We start from the raw sequence: 14,423 nt of genomic DNA, 5'->3' as shown, positions 1-14,423 counted from the left end.
CTGAATAATCTTTAAACACGACTCGTTTATACTTAGCAATATGGATGAGCAAATCAAAGGGGCCACATGTATGGAGTCTCATTTGTTTAGTCGATGTGAGCTTCTTGGCCTTGCCTCTCACTTATTAAGTTGAATATGGAAGATTTTTAAAAATAAAAAATAAAAAAGAGCAATAAATGTGCAGACTGTTTGATTTCAAAATGGGAATGTGGTTATACATATGCAAGCCTTTTTGTTACCAAAATTAACAGAGTATAAAAAGAAGAAGTGGCCAAATTGAACTATAGTTGTCAATGAATCTAGGCACATTGAAATATATTGGGACATATCCTACCAATTAATTCTCTTCCCCTTTTTAGTGTCATTAACCCTTTTCCTTTTAATTTATTATTTTCTTTCAAATAAAGGATGAGCTTTGAATGCAAATGGTTCACATATGTTCTTGGTTACTATGACTAAAAATCATCTTAATTTTGTAATCATTACTCATAGATGCTTAAATTATATTACCATCGACTAAATAAAATATCGAAAGCCGAAATGTTTGTTTATTAAAGGCGACACAATTTCAGTCTTATGGTGAGATCGCGAACCTTTCAAGTAAGCTTTAGAAGAAATTCGTTTTAGTTGTTAAAAGAAGAAGAAGAAGAAGAAGTTCGTTTTGATTTTAAAATTTTAGAATAGCTCTTCAAAATGCTATCAAAAAAGAGTAACTCTTCAAAGTATTTAATTATAATTTGTAAATGGTAAATAAGTTATTATAAATTATAAATTGTATATTGATGCAATATAAATGAATATATATTAGGAGATCAAATTGTCCTTAAATATAGTTTAAAAATTGGAAAGTTTTAAATCTATAAGCTTTGAAGAAGGCAAGAATATTTAGGAGGTCAGTAATTTATACGTTTTTAATTCTATTTATAAAGCACTTCTTATATATTTTATTGGAATCAAGAAGAATTTTAAATTTTATTTATTTTACTTTAAAAATTAATAATTTTTTAAATTTGCCCCTATTTATATATACACTTTATAAAATAACAATTCACATAATAATAAATTAGGAATAAAAATATACATTTATACAATAAATCTAATAAGATTACTTATCTTAAACACAAAATTTCCTCTGCTTCTAAATATGAGCAGAGGAGTAATCGTTGGAACTTCACACCTATTAATGGGAGTGTGGAGGATACACTATGAAAAATAGGTCAAAAGTAAAGAGAACAAATTAAACAACAATGATTAAAAACTTTCATTAATACCGGAATAGTCAAGGTCAGATTGCTGCACAATAGACCAAATGTGATGTTCTAAACGGATCACTATCAAACACTTTTGATAATAAATTGATGTGCGATTTGTAAATATCTTAGTGAGTATATTTTTTAGTCTTAAAACATATCCTGGTTTTTGTAAATTCTGGCAGCTCACCTCATTTTTTTAAACAAAAATAAAAAGTTCACGACAACTATGTTAATCTTATAAAAAGATTTTAAAACTGTATCTTTTCATTTCCCCTCATTTTCTAAGTATAAGCATTATATATATTACCTTTCTTTGGGAAAAATAACCATTTCAATAGAAGAACACATGGTAACATATAATTAAAGAGGAAGAAATCCATAGAGCTGTGATGTGGCCGAATCAAGGTGGCAACTCGCACGTACTTTAGGCACGTACGCTTGAACTGACGAATGAATCGTCGATCATGATTAGACTAAAAGGAAATTAAGTCATTTCTGAAACGTTGTGAACGGAGTCTATCTTTTTACGTTCCCACATGTTTGTTCCTTCCTAATGTTATATTCATTGCACTGTCATTAATACATAACCTCGTTTCCATCAAAGCAACACAATCCCATACTCTCGTCTCTTTCCATCCCAGAGTTAAGGTTTTTGTTTTTGCTGCTTTCTGTTATACTCTGTAGCCAATGCAAAACCCTGGCAAAGATTCCACAACCACTACTAAGTCTCCTTCTTCCTCTCATCCTGATCAACCCCCTCCTCCTCCTGGCCCCACTCAAACTGTCGCCGGTGATGTCACCGCAACCGGAGGAGGAGGAAGCAGCGTAGGAGGTATCGCCGGCTCCGATGCTAGAATAGTCCAAGTGGTGGACCCTACTCCTGTTGGTGATGGATCTTCAGTGGCGGGAGCAGCCGGTGGTGAAGGTGGGTCCTCTGCGGCGGTGGTGAGTGTGGAAGGTGGAGTGATGGTGGTGGAAGGTGGGTCGTCGGTGGCTTCAAAGCCGGGGGAGAAACCGGGTAAGCAGAAGCGGAAGTCGTCTCAACTGTCAGATCCTCCGCCGTGGCCACCCAAATGCAACGAGTGCGGGAAAGAGTTTCCCAGTTGGAAAGCTGCGTTTGGACATATGAGGGCGCACCCGGAACGCGATTATCGAGGTTTCTTCAGACCTCCTACTTCCTCTTCTTCATCATCACCAACAAGGCAACGCGTTCGCCTAGGTAAAAAAGAACCCTAATCCTAGAATCATACGAAAGTCGCAGGATATTCATATATTTTTGCTCATTAGAAATGCTCGTCGGGAAACAAATTATCTGAAACTAATAACTGTCATCATTGAGAGGTCAAATTCTGAGTACACATACACACATATATATATATATATATATAAAGTTTTATTATTGAAGGCAAAACTAACAAAATATTCACGTGAAGATTTTCAATGATGTGTGTGTGTATAGCTGCAGGAGAGAATATTAATACAGGTGTGGAAGAACAAGGTGGAGGGCAGAAGGGAGGATCATCGGGTGCCGGAGGGGTTGGGTTTGATCTGAATCAGCCGACTACGGAGGAAGTGGAATCTTCTAATTCTGAGGCTGTACAGAGAAACCAAGCACTGGACTCTACTTCTTTGGCTGCAGAAAGGAGTGCTGCTCAAGAGGAAAAGAAAGTTGGGTTTGACCTGAACGAACTTCCTGCTTCTGAAGAAGATGATCATCATCAACACAAGCCCTAAGTATTATTATGAACATCTTATATTGGTATTACATGGTCTGTCTTCGTTTTTAATTGGAATCCAGTAAAAACCTCCATGTGTAAAATTGGTTCCTTCATCTTTCACTCTTGTGTCTTTTCATCGTACTACGGACTTGTTTATTTGTGTTTAAGTGTGTGTGTATATAGTACCTTCATTTGTGAACGATGCGTAAGTGTTTAATTTCTTAAAGGTTATCCGACAGAAAGATGGCTTCTGAGCTTGTAGCAATTATAAGGTATGACCTTCACGTTCTTCTTCCTCTCCCTCTCATAAATCGTTCTATTTTACTGGAAACATGTCGTCTCAGGACAATTAGTTTAATCCATATTAATGCCTACTCTTGTGGCTTTCAAGTACTCCTATGCATATGTTCTTGAACCTGCGCCTTTGTATCATAAGAGTCGTTTTATGATGTTTTTGAAACAACAGATTTCAGTTCATTTTTTATCTTCCTCAAGCACGCCCAAGTCACCCTCATCGTTCATTTTTCCCCCGATAAGAGTCATAGTTCACACACACACACACACACACAATCATTTACGGATTGTACTTAGGGTTTTGAACAAATATGTTGTACTCAAGTAGATTGATGAGAGTTTGGAGTCTTCAAAATTACCCGATAATTTTCAAATGTGAAATAGATTATTGTAGGTATGATCAGATCGATTTCCACGTCTGAAAATTTTGAATTCCACCGTTTGATGATAAGCGTGGTAGATTATGAGTTTACCTTTGTCGCCATCTCGTGCCTCTCTTTGTTTTTCTCTCTTCTTTTAATCTAAAAAAAAAAATTAGTTTTGAAATTTTGTTAGGAAATGGAAAAAAATCACAATGATTTTTAGGCAATTTAGGGCAGAAAAGTTCTCTTAATTAGAGATTATATATAGATGGGTAATGGGTATAGGCGTATTTTATCTTAAATTTAAAAGACAGTGTTTAAATGGCCCATTGGTTCATTTTTTAAGCCACAAAAAATGATTCTTATAGTTTAATTAGCATTCCTTTTTACCTTCTGATTTTTCTATTCCTCCGGTTCTAAATATAAGACCATTATACATATTATAAAGATGATTTTATAGTTGGGACCGGAGGAGTATATTTATTGATGCCCGTTTTTTGCCATGTAAAATAAAATGGAATTGCTGGTAAGGGGAAAAAAAAAGGAATTGAACAAGTGAGTTTACCATTGCAGTGTTTGTGTGAAGTTATGGTTTAGTTTGCCGCTCGGCCATAATTAATAATTCAAATCAGCACTACGCTATGCAACCCAGGCACTTCAAAATTAACAAGAATTGCGTCTTATTGTCGCTGAATTGGAGAAATTGACATGGCCAACGTTCACCCAAGTGAACAAATTAAAATACAACTTTGGTGTCAAAGGACTATAAAATCTTTGTCTAACAGTACGATGTTTTGTTGCAAAATTATTGTCTCTTCATGATCTCTGTATCCATCTCTTCAAGTAGAGTGGGCCTCGTGTGTATTTGCACAACCTAAAATTTCAAATGAGTCATACTGTTCGTTACTGGTAAATTATATATGTCTACTATTTTAGAATGTTTAATTTCCACATTACATAAGCAAGGTTAATTTGCTTTCAGACATTCAGCTCTGGGATACTTATTTATGATCTTTTATTATTATTATTATTATTATGACGAAGCTATCTTATAAAGGTTTTAGTTATAAATTCCTATAGACATGATAGTTTTTTTTAGAATAAATACCATGATGGATTCTTACACATGAATGCCATATTATATTACTGCATATTATTATGTGGATCATATTATTACACACTTATATCGTATATGGCATTAAAAGTTAATTAAATCCCAAGATCAAATCAAAATATGGATAACCATATCTATTATTAGCTGTATTTATATATTTCATGAGCAAGACGAAATATATATAATAACCAAGAGTACGGTTAACTTCTCTCTTGGTAAGTTTTATTATTTAATACATATGGCAACAAGAATATAGTCAGGGAACAAATAAATTTACAAAACATGTTTCAAGTTAAAACTAGGATTATATCGTAGCAATAATATGATTATTGTCTCTATGCCTGACAATTTACATGATCTAGTGCTGAATAATTTGTTATTTACAAAAATAGGTCCGTGCTGTTGGATTTATTGACTTCAGGGATTAGTTTATCATAAAGGACAATATTGTTGAGCGGAGGAATAGTCTACAAATCTAATCTAAATGCATGTTTAATTAGTTTTCATGGTAAAACCAATAACATAAATTATAGTTTCGATTGTTTCTAATAATAACGTAAAATTAACTACGCATTAAAACAGCTAAATGATGAACATTAAGCCTGCCCTAACCTATTAATTAGATCTTGCACACATTAAAATTCATTTTCTCCCCCCGCGCTCCCTCACCTCTTCCTTCTCTCCCATGAAGTTTTTGTACTTTTCAAATAAATTAGTTGATTATATCCATGGAAGATAGAACTAAAGGAAGCATATAACCGTGAAAGGAACATCAATATAATACTACTCCGGTCCTAGATATAGAACATATTTTGTAATGTAAATTATATTATTACATTACAAAATAGATTTTATATTTAAAATCAAAAGAGTAATAAAATAGTGGTGAGAGGCCAAAGAATTGACACAATGGGTTGTTTAAGTTGCTGTAAACACAGTCCATCAACACATCAAGATAGAAGCGCCCCATATCATAAAGGCTGTAGTGACCTAATATTTAATATAAGAGTTAGTTAGCTAATTTAAGTATGAATAGATTAAAAAAAATTAGTTAAGTTAGTTATTTTTAATGAATGTGTTACCTTTTCTAAAATACTCTTGCTAATCATATGTATTAATTAGTTAAAATTACCATTTGATAAAACCTTTAACATGTGTAACTTAAAAAGAAAAAGATAAATATAAGAAACAAAGTGGATTTGGGTCTTATATTAAGAACCAAATTAAAAGTCAAACTAGCTTTTATACTACCTTCGGTCTTTAACATAAGAGTTAGTTGACTATTTTGAGTATATTAAGAAAATTAGTTAAGTTAGTTATTCGTAATAAATAAATATTATTTTACCTAAAATATTCTTACTAATCAAGTATTATTTAATTAAGTATTTAACATATGCAACAACTATAAGGGTTATTTTGAAAAAATAGATAAATATAAAAGACAAAAATTTGGGTCTTATATTTAAGATCAAATTAAAAGTCAAACTAATTCTTATATTAAAGACCAAAAGTAGTATTAAGAACCAAATGGTAGCACTAAATTATGTCCATCACGGAATAAAAGTTGAGAACAACTAAAACTAGCGCATACCGAAAGGCTTGAGTATATATAATGCTCCTCCGGTCCTTAATATAAGACCCATTTAACTAATTTAATTAGATTAAGGAACTTAGGTAAGTTAGTTAATTATAAGAAAAGTGACACATTTTTTCTAAAACACCATAATCATCTTTCTTAATACCCCATCTCCCTCTTCTACTTGATTATGGTTGAGGGAGTATCCATAAGGGTAATTTAGAGAAAATTGATAAATATGAAAAATGGGTCTTATATTTAGAACCAAAATATACTCAAGAATTGAGTCCTATATTAAGGATCGGAGGAGTACTTAATTATATGACCCTCAGGAATATAATTAAGTCCAGAACACCTAAGTTACAAGTTTAAGGCACGTCTTCATCTTCAAGCGTGAAGCTGGTTGATGTCAAATAGAGAAATTTCTTCAACTAGCTAGAGTACGTGCCTGGTGCATTTGCACAAAATTTCAAATAAGTTATGTTGCTCGTGATTTGTAAACAGTGTGATTTTTGTGTGTTTGATTTCCACATTAAGATGATTTGCTTTCATGGATTATCAGCTATGTCAAAAAATCCAGCTAATTTCAGAGTTACTAAACTCTAATATCACAAAGCCATCTTGTAGTGCGACTTTTATTTATGAATTCCTATGGATGATTTTGTTTTTTTTTTGTTTTTTTAAGAATATTAAATGCCATGATGGATACGTACATTATGCATCTTATTACTGCATATTATTACACGTAAATATAGCATTTAAAGTTACACACACACACACATCAAGGTCAAAATATGGATAGCCTTGTGTATTTATTACACACACACACACACACACATCATATATGAACAAGACGAAGAACTTCCCCTATTATTAATTATACACACGAACAAGACTACAAGAATACAGTTAATTCCTCTATTTGAGTTATATTACCACCTGGGGACGATGCAAATAATAAGGTGTGGTGTAGCAACAAGAATGCCAGGGGAACAAATAAATTTTAAAAAAACATGTTTCAAGTTAAAATCCTATTAGGATGATCTCATACAATAATAAAACTAGTATTAACGCCAGCTGGCAAGAAAGAGAGGGAACAAATTTCCAGGTGGGGAAAAAAGAGTCAAACCCGCCCCGGGAAAACAAAATAAAAGCAGCAACCAAATAACGTTGCGTTATTATTTAGGATCGGAGGAGTGCTTCTGATCAAACTAGCGGTTCGCGCACATATTGTAATCTTTCAAAAGTGATATATAAGGTTGGATATGCAATGTTGTAGATATATAATAATGAAATTAGATACTAAATCTAGTGTTGAATTTTTTTTTTTTTTCACTTACTGAAATTAGGAATAACGTTAAGTTTCACGTTAAAAATCACGTAAACCATAATTTTTATGGCTTCTAACATGAAATCAAAAACACATTGAAATGATGAAAATTAGACACACGTAACGTATTGGATCTTGAGGCAATGAATATGGCATTTATTCACCTCGATATAACTTTAATTCGCAGGAGCTTTGAGGTCATGGAACTTGATCTCCCCTATATGAAGTATTTGTACTGTTTGGTAAGATTGGGAGGCAAATTTAACTTAATGTTTTATATGAAAGTAGGGAGATGTTAACATTTTAAAATATCTATTTAGGAACCCAGAGAAGGAAAAAAAAACAGAGAGAAATGAAGTGGAGAGAAGCGGGATTGCATACGCTGTACTCTAATCTCCCTCAGCTTTACCCCATTAAAACATTGCTAGCTAGCAAACTTGGATAAGCTCAACATGACTCAGTCCAATTCTCTCAAAAGTGTGTGCCTTCTTTTCAAAACAAATCATCTACAGAACTTCATATATATATAATATGTATATATATAGTTTCAAGTATAAATTCTAAGTACAAGAGTTTTGGTTGAACACGCGAAGGATCTGTTGATTTTGAAGTGCCAGGCTGAATCTCTTTCAAAACACTTGACTATTCTTTGATTGAGTTGTTCAAATTGCTGTAAATATGTTTTTTAAAAAACAAATGGGAATCAATAGAGAAGGTTTTTTTCTCATATGATGCAAGCATCATATTCTCGCAAAGCACGTCCAGAAATATGTATAAACCATACAAAACAGTAAAGAAAACCCATAAACATCCTCATGTTTTTGGAATGTCAAATATAACTAGCTTGCATAGGTCGAAAAGGCTTGAGTAATAGTACTAAATTATGCGTCTCAGGAATATAAGTCGAGAGCAAACTAGCATAAATTGAAAAGGCTTGAGTGATACCTAATTATATGATGACGACCCTTATCAGGAACATAAATCTAGAACGCCTAAGTTACAAGTTTAAGGCATGTCTTCATCATCTTCATCACCAGGAAGCTCGTTGAGGTCAAATAGAAACTTCATACGTTTATGTGCAGCATCAGAAGACTCTTTTACAGCAGGTTTCTCTCCAGCAGCACCAGAAGGCTCCTCTTCATGTTTTTCTTCAGCAGTTTCAACACCGGACTCCTTATCAGCAGAAGATTCTTTTTCATTCTTTTCTTCACCAGTTTCAAAACCCTCCTTGTCTTTTCCTCCCTTATCAGCAGAAGGCTCGTCTTCCTTCTTCTCTTCAGCAGCTTCTTCAGAAGACTCCATTTCTTTGTTTTCCACATCAGTAAAAGCATTATTATCAGAAGGGTCCTCTTCTTTCTTTTCTTCAGCAGCTTCAAGACACTCCATTTCTTTGTCTTCCTCATCATTAATAACAGCGCCATCAACAGAAGGCTCCTCTTTGCTCTCTTCTTTAACAGCCTCAGAAAACTCCATATCTTTCTCATCCTCATCATCAGCAACATCAGCATCAGCAGAAGGGTTCTCTTCATTCTTTTCTTTAGCAGCTTCAAAAGGCTTCACTCCAATTTGCTCCTTCTCGGAGACAACAGCAGCAGAAGGCTTCATTTTGGCATTTTCTTGTGAAGCAACATCGTCAGAAGAGTGCTTCACAGCATCATCATCACAATCACCTGCATATCCCATTCTCCATTTACATTAGCAACAAATATAATCAACAATGCAAGATGACTCTGTACTGTCAATTTTCAGCCCCTTCAAGAAGTTTTTTTTCGCTCACTTTTATCGAGATGACTCGGGAAATTCTATCATCTCACAGTTACCCAGACAAAACAAACATTTTAGAAAATAACCCATTATTACTGTGCTTTGAGGGCTGGAAATGCATACACAGACAATTGGAGAGACCATGAATACCAGCAAGCACACCGGAAAACGACAATACTCGATGTAAAATGATGTATGATATGTCTAATATAACAATGTATTTTTACTTTTAAGGAATTGTGCTTCGTTAGAGAGAATCAAGGATTATCCTAGCTTTGGTATTCTATTAGCAGGTGTCTCATGACCTGAAGCTTCTTGTTGAACAGGAGATTTTGTGGGAGAAACAGGTTGTGGTTGGAGCGAACGAGGATGCTGGTGACTTGATGAATGCTCTATGATGATGTCAGAATGCTTTCGCTTGTGACTAACCACCCTCCTTGATCCCTCGCTTCGATTTGGATCATCTGGCTTCTTCACCTCACTCACTACTGATCCTCCGGTGCTGCTACCGCCACCACCGCCTGCGGCGGTGGCACTGGCGGTGAGTTCCAACACTTGCCAGGGAATTCTGATGTTGTCACCGGCAGGTCTTCCTCTCCCTCTGGTGGTTTGAGGCCTATTATCAGAAGGAGTAGGCTTAGGCGAGGAAGCCTTGGAGGTGGAATCTCCAGAGAAGTCTTGCATGGCCTTTTTTTCTATCTTCTGAGAAAACAAGAGAGAAAAGAAAGGAAGCTTTCAGGTGTTTGAAAAGCAGTGAGGAAAAATGAAGAGGGGAGGAGGAAGGGTGGTAGGGTTTGCAGAAGTTTTGGAAAGCAAGGGATGAATCATTAGGAGGAACATCAAATGACATTAATGCTCGTAAATGTTTGTCCTTTTCTACGAGGAAGCACCAATCACCACGTAGGTCATAATAAGTGCGTGAGGATTTCTTCGTTGACTTCGTGCGTGTCATGGCTAAACTGAGGATCGAAACAAATTTGGGCGCTAACCTGGCCGGGCTTGTTGGGCTTGTTTTGTCAGGAATATTGTTGTTATTATTTTTAATATAACCAATACTTTCATATTAAGTTATTTATGTTCCTTGTACTATTTTCAACTCCTAATATAAGAGTTAGATAACTAATTTTAAAATATTAAAAAAATTAGTTATATTGGTTAACTATTTTTTTAAACAAAATTTGTTTAACTATTCTGTCTTTAATTATGTGCATTGTGACATTAAAATTATTTCTTGATGAGAATCCTTTATAATCAATAAGAAAAATGACTAAATTCAACTCTAACTAGTTTTTAAGTTTTCCGATAATACATGATCATATATCCTTTTTTTATGTAAAATTTATAATTAAATGATAATATTTTAAAAATATGACACATATCCTATGTGATTGAAGAACTTGACATGATAAATATCTAGATGTTGATGAAAATATTTTATTTTTAATATGTGTGTGTGTGTGTGAGACTTGGATTGCATGTATAGTTGTATTTGTTTGTTTTTTAAATGCTTTGCTGTTAATGTTAGCCGGAATAATATCCAACCGCGCAATAAAACTTAGGTCCATTTATTTATATTTATTATAACCAATTTTCCGATTAAATATTGACATCTCGTTTTTTTCAAAGAATAAAAAATCAAATCAGACACTAAAACTGGTTGAGGTGGTGGTTTAAGGGTCAGTGAATCATATCAATGTCAACTTGGAGTCAAATCAATCATATTAAAAGAATATAATTTAATTAAAAATAACAAAATACAACATTAATAGTCACTAATAATAAAATACAAGAAAATACAATGATAGTTTGACTATCACAATAACTAAGTATAATAATATTGAGAATCTTGATCTTTATGATTTTTTTAATAACTAAAACTAATAAATATTGATATCAAAATTATCAATAAAATTTATTTAAATTTATAGTGACTAGGATATTAAGAGTTAAATGAAAAAAAAAAACAATAGCAATATAGTCATCCAAACCAGTTCATAATTGGTTTTCACCAGTTTACACTGGATCGATCAAGTTGACACCGATTTAATTTTCAATTGGTTTAGGATCCAAACCAAACCAGACAAGTGAATAGTTTGCCGATTTTGCAGTCAAACCGGTCAATTTTGTCCAATTTTTTTCAGCGGTTTTTTCCCTCACTTCATCATTTGCCTAACTATAATGAGCCGTAATTATATTTATAATAAAATCCGGGTATTAAGACTGAATTGGAGAATTGGTTGTAATGAGTGTATGATGAACATTAACCATACATAACAGCATTTAAAAGTCACTCGTTTTTTTTTTTTTTTGCCAATAAGAGTCACTGGTGTATAACACAAACCAACTATCTATAACATATTATGAAAATACTATATTATGAGGTTCTAAATATAATATCTATAATATATTATGAAAATTAAATTTTGGATTAGAAATATGGTAAAATATTATATTCATTTCATTTTTTCCTTTTTTGTTCACGATTTATTTTCTTTCAAATAGGACAGAAATTTGTATACTCTCTTCTTGATGTATCGAAATATAACATATAAGGATACATTTAATTGGCAAGGAATTGCTTGAAATGAGCTAATATAATTATTCAAATAAATGATTTAAAGATAAAATATGTAAATTAATGTAATGAGAAGAATTTAATTAAAAGACAGCTGTATAACGGCTGTCCTTAATAGAATAATGAATTTTCATATAATATTCTTGTTGACTTGTATGTATTTTATTTCAAAAATATTTAAAAAAATTATGTGTAAAATAATATAAAATACATGCGTCGTTTTGGGCTAGCTAGTATATGGTTGAAGTTTGAGCAGTGACCAAAGCAATTCAAAGCATTATAATTCTGACACGATCAAATAAATGTATAAAATACATGAAAAATGAAGGATGATAATTATAAATATGGGAGAAATTACAAATTACCTCATGATCTTGTTTGAAATATGGTTCTTTTGCAGTTTGAAATTCCACTAACATCATTTTACTTCCATGTGATCAAATCATTAACAAATATGTATGATAAAATTTACAGCAAGCCGTTGTGAACATTAACAACATGACTTATTTCTCAAATTTGTACAGCGCGCACGCAGAACAAAAAACATGTAACAGTCTTCTTGTGAATTCAATCATGCAAATATATATGTTTATGTATATACACTTACACACATTACTTCTAATTCTTAATATAAGAGTTATTTGATATTCAATTTTGTAATAAATAAAATTTTAATTCATTTTATCTATCATATTTATCTATTTTTTTAAAATAGTTCTTGTAATAGTTGCGTATATTAAAAGTTTCATCAAATGGTAATTCTAGTTAATACACGTTATTAACAAAAAAAAATTTTTGGGTAAGACTATGTTTATTTATTAAAAACAACTAATTTAACTAATTTTGTTGATTTACTCAAATTAGTCAACTAACTCTTATATTAAAAGCTAAAATTAGTATATATCTTTCATGTTGAAGATGTTGCCAATTTTCTTCATGTCTGTATTAGTAAAAAATCAAGTTACTATTCCTTCGGTCCTAAATATAAGACCTGTTTTGTGGTGTAAATTACACAACAAAATGACTTTTGTATTTAGGATTGAAAGAGTACCAATTAATAGAGGCCTCAAACTGAATATTTATTCTCCGTTTTCTTTTATTTATGGCTTTTTATTACACGACAAAGACAGGTGATTAACTTGTAAGTTTTAAAAAAATTTCAAACATTTTTTGGTCATAATTTACCCACACATTGTGCTCATTAAAATATAAAAGTCGAACTCATGATTTTATATTTTGATGCATAAGAAAAATTTAGAAAAGAAACTTGATGTTAGGGAACCACGGCATCCCGACCAAACATAACCTTGTTAGTGCTCAGTCCCGGGGAAAAAAAAAGAAAAAAGAAGAAGAATAGATCCTTTTAGTGCAAGCTTGAGAAAATCACTCAAATGATTCTTTATGGGAAAGCGCGGGGAGTAGTAACCCATGCCGAGGAATCCAGTGGGAGTGGTAATTAACTGCATTTACTGTGATGTGTGTACATATTGTACCTCTATAATATTTATTGTAAATATAAAGGTACATATAATTGATGAACATATAATAGTCCCTCCCTCCTTTTTATAAAAAAAAATAAATGAAGCTGTAATTTTGTTTTTAAATATAAAAAAAAAAAACAGCTTGCTTTTATCTAAAACATTTATTGAAATTTTCTACTCATGCCCTTATTAATTATAAGAAAAATTTTCTCTTATACTTATCTGCAACAGTTATTAGTATTAAAGGAAAGAAATTTCTTAAGGGTATTATAGAATTTTTTTTTTGCCCATATACATATTTAAGATTCTTAACTAAATTGATCTATTTTTTACTGAAAAAAATGCGTAATTGTTTCTTATAAAATACAAGGGTGAGAGTAGTTAATACAGTCCGGAACTGATGAAAAATTCCTTAAAAGCGTCTGACAAAGAGGAGGAAGTGGTAGTTTTTGCTTTTGATTACTTTTTCACTTGCGACGTCAACTATTACCCACATATCCTGACAATTAGTCCACCTAATAGGTTGTAATCCTTCTCATATGGCAAATAAATATTCGTCCGATTTTAAACATAAGATCTATTTTATAATGTGATTTATATTACAAAATGAATTTTATATTTAGAATAGGAAAAGTAATATTTTTTCACATAAGATCAGTTTTACATATAAACAACAATTCATCTTTATATTTCTTTTATTTTTCTTTTCAATTAATTACATGCCTCCTTTCTTTTCCTCCCCCCTCAAATGTGAGTATTAAATATAAAATATATCTCTTGTTAGAAATTTGAACATAAGTTCGTTGAGAAACCCATTCTGCTAAACCTTTTCCCCAGCGATCAGTTGCTGCTTATAGAGGACCGGAACGAGAAATTTATTACTCATAATTATCTATTGATTAATAGCTAGTCAAATTAAATTTCCCTGTATCCCATATCTACAACACTTAATCATA

At 32.3% G+C, this 14,423-nt stretch overlaps 2 protein-coding genes across 2 annotated transcripts; one reads left to right on the top strand and one right to left on the bottom strand.

Moving 5' to 3' along the window:
- The first annotated feature begins 1,940 nt into the window (after nt 1–1,940).
- Nucleotides 1,941–2,987, top strand: LOC114733390 (uncharacterized). Its single transcript, XM_028920850.1, has 2 exons — nt 1,941–2,472; nt 2,713–2,987. Exons 1-2 carry the CDS (start codon nt 1,941–1,943, stop codon nt 2,985–2,987), a joined length of 807 nt encoding a protein of 268 aa, XP_028776683.1.
- A 5,665-nt stretch (nt 2,988–8,652) lies between these two features.
- LOC114733389 (glutamic acid-rich protein-like) lies at nt 8,653–9,330 on the bottom strand. The gene has a single exon (XM_028920849.1). It carries the CDS (start codon nt 9,328–9,330, stop codon nt 8,653–8,655), a length of 678 nt encoding a protein of 225 aa, XP_028776682.1.
- Between the last annotated feature and the right edge of the window lie 5,093 nt (nt 9,331–14,423).

Source organism: Neltuma alba, unplaced genomic scaffold (assembly GCF_004799145.2).
Source record: "Neltuma alba isolate B1F8T4 unplaced genomic scaffold, ASM479914v2 tig00012996_pilon, whole genome shotgun sequence".
In the NCBI taxonomy this organism is placed as follows: Eukaryota; Viridiplantae; Streptophyta; class Magnoliopsida; order Fabales; family Fabaceae; genus Neltuma; species Neltuma alba.
The sequence above is the reverse complement of the archived record's forward strand: the minus strand, read 5'-3'. Positions and strand labels throughout refer to the sequence as shown.